General features: G+C 64.4%; 1 protein-coding gene and 1 long non-coding RNA gene across 2 annotated transcripts; one reads left to right on the top strand and one right to left on the bottom strand.

Annotated features, from left to right (window-relative positions):
• Window positions 1-96: 96 nt before the first annotated feature.
• On the top strand, window positions 97-2,980 carry LOC131826339 (uncharacterized). The gene is made up of 3 exons (XR_009351544.1): window positions 97-716; window positions 816-1,021; window positions 1,889-2,980. It is a non-coding gene; the product is annotated as an uncharacterized LOC131826339 (long non-coding RNA).
• Window positions 2,882-7,390, bottom strand: SLC39A4 (solute carrier family 39 member 4). Its single transcript, XM_059165437.1, has 12 exons — window positions 7,129-7,390; window positions 6,384-6,650; window positions 5,751-5,946; window positions 5,486-5,637; window positions 5,224-5,395; window positions 4,677-4,849; window positions 4,348-4,482; window positions 4,144-4,266; window positions 3,894-3,948; window positions 3,582-3,734; window positions 3,291-3,478; window positions 2,882-3,198 (listed from the first exon to the last, which is right to left on the bottom strand). Exons 1-12 carry the CDS (start codon window positions 7,318-7,320, stop codon window positions 3,070-3,072), a joined length of 1,935 nt encoding a protein of 644 aa, XP_059021420.1. The 5' UTR covers window positions 7,321-7,390; the 3' UTR covers window positions 2,882-3,069.
• Window positions 7,391-8,211: the final 821 nt, after the last annotated feature.

Here is an 8,211-nt window from a genome sequence, read left to right as displayed (position 1 = left end):
CTGCGCCTGCGCTACGCCGCCTCGGCGGCGGCCGGAGGGAGGACGACAGCGACCCCTGGTGGCCAGGGGTGGCGGAGCGGCCTCGCGGCTCGGCTCCCGGCTCTGCGCGCGGAGCCCCGAAATCCCGAGCTCGCTCGAAGCCGCGCGTCCCGTACCCGGGGAACCCGGCGCGAGGTGGCGCGGCTCAGGGCCTGCGGGGGTCCCAAAGAGCGTCTCGGCCGCAGGAAGAGGCGTCGCTCCCCCTCCCAGCCCGCGTGGGCGAGGCGCCGTGCGGGGAGCTGGCGGGCGCCGGGAGGGACGGGGCGCCCCGAGGCGGACACGCGCCGCATGACGCCCCGGCAAGGGCCGCTGGCGGGGAGGAGGCCCGACGAGTCCGAGTCGGGGGCCCGACAGCTTCCCGGGGAGGGCCCCCGCGGTTCGTGCGTCCGCCCTCTAGGACGCGACGGCTCGCCCCAGGGCCGCCGCTCGGCCCATCTTGGCCCCCGCTCCCTCCCCAGGCCGAGCACAGCGCACGGGCCTCTCCTCGCTCGGCGGGGACGCGCCCTAGGGGCCCGCGCACGGACCCTGGACTTGGAAATGGAACCCTAAATAAAACGGGGGAGAGAGCGTAGTGACACCCAAGGAAAGGGCGCGTCGGCAGCCTCAGGCGGTGGTCAGGGGTTCGCTGGAGGCCCAGGCAGGTGTCTGACCCCTGAGCCACGCCAAAGCCTTTGAAGGTAAGGAAAACGGTAACCAGGACGATGAGATGTGCTGCAGGAGACGCAGGGGCGGATCTGGGGCCCCAGGCGGACGCTAACTCTTGGAGTCTCTCTCAGAGGGGCACCGTCAAAGGTGAGCGCATCGTAGGGTGTCCTTGACGACTGAAAGAATCCGTGCCCACGGAGCCCTTGGGCTGGAGCTTGGCACGTGGCAAATGCCTTAACCAACGAACCCGAGCTCATCTTGGGACAGAGGTGGTCAGTGTGGAGAGGGCTGGAGATGCTGGCGGAGCACAGTCCCTGGGAGCACAGCGGCGGGCCAGGTGAGGGGGAGGAGAAGGTGGGGGGAGGGGAAGCACACAGGAGAGCCTGCCAGGTGGATCCAGTCTCTCGGTGGGAGATGAAAGTGGGGGCCTGTCAGTGGAGGTGGGGGCTTGAAGTTGCTGGGGAGGGGTAGTGTGGGCAGGAAGATGGTCCAAGGCTGGGGGGGGGGGCAGGTTGGGGAATGCCGGCCCCCCCCCCCGACCCCCCGCAGCAGGGCTTTCAGCTCCCCACCTCCAGAAGGCGGGGCCTCTTCCGGCTCTCCTCCATACCCCGAAGCTTGGTCCCTGTGGCTAGTGGACACCACCGTCCAGACCACGCTCTTCAGGTTCCCCTGGGGCAACATTGTTCCTTCCATGCCGGGAGGCCATCTTTACCTGTTCAGTATTATAGACTGAGTTTAGGAGGGAGGTGGTAATGCTCACACCTCTCTTCTGTGGGCTTGCTGAAGCTTCTTGGAGAATCAGTAGCTCTTGGAGAGGCTGGAGCATCTGCCTACCTGTGTCAGGACAGGGAGCTCTCAGATATGGCCCTTCCTGCCCAGTTTGCTACAGATTACTGGGGTGCAGCATACACCTCCTCTAGCAGGAGTGGACCCATGGGGCATAGCATGAGACTTCCACTCTCCTACTTTTGTGTCTGTGTATTGGGTAAACGACAGGCTGAATCTGATATCCCCTGGACCCCTTCCTCTTTTTGCTCTTTCCTCCTACCTCCTTTCTGCTCCCTGGAGACTGCGTTTAATAGCTGGAGCTCTGGCAGCCATTTCGGACCATGAAGGGTGTTATGGATTGAATTGTGTCCCCTAAAAAGATATGTTAGAAACGTAACCCCTAGTACCTCAGAATGTGACTTTTGTTTGGAAATAGGATCATTCCAGATGGAACTACTGGAGTAGGGCGAGCTGGTAATCCAACAGGACTGGTGTCCTCATAAGAAGAGAAGAGACACAAGAAGGAAGATCATAAGGCAGAGCAAGACACTGGACTTATCTGCCAGAAGACACGGAACTCTTGGGCCCAGTAGAAGCCAGTAAACTCTCATGTGACAACTTCTTCCTGCAGAACTGAGAAAGAACACAGCTAACTTACACCTTGATTTCAGACTTCTGCCTCCAGAACTGTAAGGAAATAAATTTTAAGGTACGCTTTAAGGTACCCCGTTATGGTGGACTGTGTGACAGCCCCAGGAGACTCAGAGGATGAACACTTCTGGAGCAGAGTCAGAAGAAGCCCAGGTGGGGCGCCCAGGTGGGGTGCCCAGGTGGCTCAGTGGGTTAAGCCTCTGCCCTGGGCTCAGGTCATGATCTCAGGGTCCTGGGATGGAGCCCAGCATCAGGCTCTCTGCTCTGCAGGGAGCCTGCTTCCTTCTCTCTCTCTCTCTGCCTGCTTCTCTGCCTACTTGTGATCTCTCTTTGTCAAATAAATAAATCTTCAAAAAAAAAAAAAAAAAAAGAAAGAAGAAGAAGAAAAGGAGGCCCAGGCCCCTGGACGGTGAACTGCCACACTCCCGTCTGCCTGGCCCCCGGCTGTGGGCCAGGTTTTCATCCGAGAGTAACAAGCCCTTGTGTGTGAGCACTGCTGGCTGTTTGGGTCTTTCTGCGAGGAGTCAACAAGTCAGAGTCCTGACTGGTGACCAGGTCCCACCCGCTACCTGCAGACCCTGGCCAGTTTCCCTGACTCCACTCCCGACGCAGGGATTCCACTTTACAGAGGGACCTCGGCTAGCCGCCTGGAGGGTCCCTAATCCAGTTCTCCTGGCTACTCATCAGAGCTCCAGGGCGGGAGAGAGGTACTGCCCCATCTCTCTGCCCTTCTTGGGAGGGAGACACTTCCCTAACAGCAAGGAGAGTGCAGCTGGGCTCCAAGGACAAGAACGTCTTTATTGAAGGATGCTAGGGCCAGTGGGAGGGAGACTCCAAAAGCCCGGGTCTCTCTGGGTACCCCACCGCAGGCTCCACACTGGCCGGCAGGTGCAAGGGGCCCAGAGAGCTGTGGGCCGGCAGCGAGCAGCCAGGGCCCGAGAGTAGGGCGAGGGGATGGGAAGGCCATCAGAGGGTGATGTTGTCCTCATACAGCGACAGCAGCAGCAGGAGGGTCCAGCCGCCCAGCAGGCCCATGTTGTGCAGCAGGAAGAGGAGCCAGGGCCGCTGGTCCCGCACGTGCAGCATGGCCGGGAGCTGAGGAAGAGGCAGGCACTGGGTCAGTCAGCCGCTCCCAGACCCTGCTCAGCTCACCCCCAGGGCAGCCGACTCCTGCCCTCCGCCCTGACCATGTCACAGAGCGCCACGTAGAGGAAGAGGCCGGTGGCCACCGCCAGGATCCAGATCTCGCTGTCCTCGCCGACGTCGACAGCGAGCGCCACGTAGAGGCCGGCGAAGGCCGTCAGCGCGGAGGCCAAGTTCAGCAGCAACGCCTGGCGCACCGACAGCCCCGCGTGCAGCAGGGCCGCGAAATCCCCTGCGGCGGGTGGGGCGGGGTCAGGCCGAGCGCCCCGCCCACCGCCGCGCAGGCCCCGCCCCCGGCGCGGCAGCCCCCCGCGGGGTCGGCGCGCGCAGCTCACCCAGCTCGTGCGGCAGCTCGTGGCAGAACACGGCCAGCGAGGTGGCCAGCCCGGTCTTCCAGGAGGACGCGAAGGCGGCGCCCATGGCCAGCCCGTCGGCGAAGTTGTGCAGGGCGTCGCCCAGCGTGATCACGTAGGGCAGCAGCCTCAGCTCTGAGGGTGCGGTGGGCGAGGGTCGGCGCCGGCCCGGCCCCCGACCCCGGCGCCCCCGGCCCCCCGGGCCCCGGCCTCCGGCCCCCAGCTCCTGGCCCGCGTTAGCGCTCCGCACCCAATCCGTGGCCCCTCATCCCTCTGGGGCTTCCCTGGGCTCACCTCGGCTCAGGCTCCGGGGCTCCGAGCTCAGCAGCTCCGGACTCCCCTCGGCCACCTGTGGGGGTGGGGGGTCCATGTGGATGAGCCCCTGGGCGGGCAGGTGAGGAGGGCGAGGAGAAGCGGGGTCCCGTGACTAGCATCCGAGGCCAGGGACAAAAGCCCTGGGGTGGGAGCGGGGTGGGGGCAGGAAGGGGTCCTTGGCGTCATTGTGGGATGTGGTGTGGGGTCTCCGGAGGAAGGGCCATCTCACCAGGTCGGTGCGCGAGCCTTCCTCGGGCTGCCTTGAGGGCCGGAGCTCCCTGGGTGTCAGCGGCAGGGACACTACGTGGCTGTGGCCACCATGGCTGTGGCTGTCGGCCCCATCCTTTGAGCCCTGTGGGAACAGTGGCTCAGGGCCTGTCAGGCCTCCACGCCTGGGTCCCATCCACCCACCCACATCCAGCTCCCACCTGACCTCTGCGTCCAGAGGCAGCAAGAGATTAAAGAGGTTCTCAAACAGGAAGAAGGTGTAGAGGCCACCCAGCATGGCCATAAGGCGCCAGGTGGTCTGGCCAGGTCCCTCTCCATGGTGGGTGTGCAGCCCCAGCACCTGGGGGAGAAGGGAGCTCAGAAGGGTGTGTTAAGGCCTCCCCAGAGCCCTTTCACCACCCCCCCACCCCCCCCACCGGAGGTCAGGAAGAGAGAGGTTAGGGGGGCAGGGAGGCCTCCGGGAGGACTGGCCGGCTGGGGAGGACTGGGCAGGGGAATTCCTGGCCGGGGAGGGAGCCGAAGGCGGAGGCTGACTTTGGGTGTCAGGTGCAGGATGGCGTCCCCTGTGAGCGCGCCCACGGCCATGCTCAGGAAGGTCTGGATGACGTAGTTCGAGGCTGTGCGGTGGCTGGAGCAGCTCAGGAGCAGGAGGCCAGAAGCGGCACAGAGGCAGACGAGCAGCGTGGCCAGGGAGCCGTACAGATACCCTGGGGAGGAAGCGAGGTCCTAAGCTGGGCTGAGAGCCCCTCCCCCAGCCTGACCCCCACCCCACTTCCCAGGGGAGGGGGTCCAGGTGGGGTCCAGGAGTGAGCAGAAGCTCACCAGGGAGGCAGGGGGCCAGGTTCGGCCCGACCTCGGCTTACACTGACCCTCAAAGCCTCTTTCCCTTCCCACCTGGGCTCCCCCACATTTCCCTGCGACCCCCCTACTCCTAGGCCACTTCCCCTTGCCAGCCCTAGTCAAGCTTTCCCCACCCCTGCCCTGGCCCAGTGGCCACTCTCCTCCCTGTGAGGTCACCCTCTGCACCCCCAACACCCACGGACACAGCCAGGCAGGCACTGCTGGGGAGACAGGCACTCACTCTCCGCCTGGCTGAGCTCGTCCCGAGGGAGGCCCCCGGGCTGGGGGCTGCAGGCCCCACTCAGTTGCTGCTGGAGCAGGGCAGGGCTCAGCTGGGCCCAGGACTCTGGGGTCACACCAGCCTGGTCAGACAGCCCGTACACAGCCATGACTTCCTCAGCACTCAGGCACACCTGGGGGGTGGCAGCACAGGGGATCAGGGGCCTGAGCAGATCCCGGGGGACCCCATCTCTCTCCAGGACTATGGTGCAGGGGCTGCTCACTGTGTCCCACAGGCTGGAGCTGCTGTTCAGGGTGGCAAGGGGCACAGGGCCCTGGTGGTTGGCCCCATTTCTCAAATGGTCGTGGTCACTGTGGTCGCCAGGTGTCTCAGCCACTCTGCCTACCCCCAGGCGCTCCATCAAGGCCTCCAGCTCTGGCCGGGAGGACAGAATCACGTCTGTATGGGCTCCAGGCCTGCCCTCCCCAGGGACATGGCGGCTGGGGACTTGGGGCACTGCCCACTCTCGGGCCCAGCTGAGGCCTCACCCGCCAGTGTGATGTTGGGAGTGTCACCGCTGTGCTGCCGGAACACGAAGTCTACAAAGTACTGGGGCGTCGGCAGGGCGCGGAGACAGGACCCGCTGCTGACATGGTCCACTAGGGCGGCCAGCACCAGGCTAGGGCTGCTGGGAGCCCCTGCCCCTTCTGCCTCCTCCAGCAACTGAGGCAGGTCCACGCAGGCCTGGGGGAGGAGCCGGGGCTCAGCCCTCCCCTGCACTGTGGCTTTCCTGGCCTCCAGCTCTTTGTGTCCCCAGTGTCACTGACCCCAAGATCTGCCCCAACTTGGACCCAGACCGGCCTTCTCAGAACACCACCACCAACTCCTACCTGCTTTAGAGCCTGCACTGGGCCTAACCCCTCCCTGTGGCCCCTGTCTGATGAGGCCACCCCCTGGGGCTCTCCAGGTTTCTGCCCTGACTGATGGTGGACGTCCACGTGTGATCCCTCAGCCTAACCCAGCTGCCCAAGCCCCTCCCTAGACTCCCCCAGGTACCCTGAGAAGCTTTAAGGGATGTCCTGACCACTGCAGCCCGGCCCAGCCCCCTAAGTGGACTTCTTCCCTGCCGGTCCCTTTAGAACCTTCTTGCCCACTCCTGGCCGGCCTGCCTGGGCCCTCACCTTCTCTGCAGCGGGCCAGCCAGCAGCCTGGGCCTGAATCTTCTGCAGCAGCCTGCTCAGGCCTGGGGTGAGGGCCTTGGGGCCCTCCAAAAGGGCCAGGAGATGGTCAGCACGAGTTGCCCAGTGGCCAGCCCGCACATCCGTACACGTGCCCTTGGGGTCACTGAGGTAGAGGGCAGCAGCAGCACTGAAGCGGGCAATGTGTCTGTGCTCTAGGACAGGCTTCTTGGGACTGCCCAGGGCCAGGGCAGCATCCACAGACAGGCACTGGGGGCACACAGGGGTGTCTGTGCTCAGGAGGCTGCCCACTTCCGTGTGGGGTCCACGCACACCAGTCTCACCCACCCCCTGTCTCGCCCTCCCCGGCCTCATGGCTCCTTCTCATGCTCCCACCGCCATCCCCTCGATCACGGGAGGCCATGGGTGCACACAGAGGCCTTGGGCAGTGGCCCCTCTATCCCCGGGTGGCTTCTTCCTGGAACCGCAGCCAATCTGATGGCCTGGGGGTGACAGGGGAGGCTGTCCTAGAGCCTGGAGCTGTCTGTGCATAGCGCAGCCCCCAACCGCAGGAGGGTCTGTCTGAACCCAGAGCAGACGAAGGTGGGCTCTGGCCGGCAGGCAGGGCCTGGGAGCTTGGCCACCCGGCCTCCCCTCGACCCGCCTCCTGGAGTTTGCCCAGGGCCCTTTGCTTCCAGCCCTGGGGTGGAGAGGGCCGGGCTGGGAACCCGTCGGGTGGGGCAGTTACCTTTCCACACGGCCCTTCGGCGCAGTGCACACGGTCCGCTAGTGTATTTAACAGGCTGCCCAGCGCGGCCCGGCCCAGAGCACCCCTGCCGGATGACAGCAAGGGCAGCAGGTGGGGAGGCTGAGCGGCTGTCCCGGTGCCCAGCATTGAGCCAAGCAGCAGCCCCAGCTGGAGCCAGACCAGGCCCGGCATGCTGAGACCCCCCGCCGACGACGCGCTCCGAGCTCTGGGCCGGACTGGGGCTGGGCTCGGACCCGCCCGCACCCACGGGACCTCTCCCCGGTATTTGCTGCCGGGCTCTGTGATTGGCTGCCTGAGGTGGTGCGGGTTAACCATTCCAGCAGTGGGTCCTTCCCACCGTGGCCGTCTGTTGGAGGTCAGAGGCGCTGCTTGTGGGGGGCGAGGATGGGGCTCCCTGGGGCAGCCTTGGCACCTGCTCGCTGGGCTGCGGCTCCTGGGAGCAAAGGGGCAGAGGCGACGGTCGTGGCCAGCGCTGATGAAGTCCCGGAACTAAGTCAGGTTCGGTGGGGTGAGGAGGTTCGGAGCCGACGACTAAAGAAAGAATTCTTAAGACGTCATTGGTGCAAAATGGTGGTTTATTAAAGCACGGGGACAGGACCCGTGGGCAGGAAGAGCTGCTGCCCCGGGTTGTGAAGGTGGGCATGTTATATACCCCGCGGTTGGGGGGAGGTGGTGAAGGGACGGGAGGTTTCGACAGAGTTCTCACATGCTAGGGAGGGCCTGCAAGGTGCCGGGGGGAGTCCTTGCCCTGATGGCCTGATCAATGTCGTCTTTAGGTCAGGCATTAACATCAAGATAATTGGGAGATTCTTGGCGGGGCATGCTATTGATAAGGTAACCTCCCTGTTTAGGTCTCTAGGACATCTTGTAGAGCAAGGGAGATTCCTGTTCTGCAGGATTGCGATCCCTGCAAGTTAACTATTTATCGTTGTATGGCAGTCAGGGCTGCCTGAGGAATGCTACACATATGGAGGGGAGCGGGTGAAGAGGGGGTGCAAGGCGCCAGCTTCTGCTCTGTCCTCAGCCAGCCTCCTGCTCCCTCATCAGCGCGACGAATCGACC

This window comes from Mustela lutreola, chromosome 3, assembly GCF_030435805.1.
Source record: "Mustela lutreola isolate mMusLut2 chromosome 3, mMusLut2.pri, whole genome shotgun sequence".
NCBI classification, from domain to species: Eukaryota; Metazoa; Chordata; class Mammalia; order Carnivora; family Mustelidae; genus Mustela; species Mustela lutreola.
The sequence above is the reverse complement of the archived record's forward strand: the minus strand, read 5'-3'. Positions and strand labels throughout refer to the sequence as shown.

Excerpts from the sequence above, each read along its gene's own strand:
- SLC39A4 (XM_059165437.1), bottom strand. The coding sequence starts at position 7,320 with ATGCCGGGCCTGGTCTGGCTCCAGCTGGGGCTGCTGCTTGGCTCAATG. Across the intron at positions 5,396-5,485 it reads GCTCCAGCCTGTGGGACACA|GTGTGCCTGAGTGCTGAGGA; the intron begins GTGAGCAGCCCC and ends GCCACCCCCCAG. Across the intron at positions 3,199-3,290 it reads ACGTGGCGCTCTGTGACATG|CTCCCGGCCATGCTGCACGT; the intron begins GTCAGGGCGGAG and ends CCTCTTCCTCAG.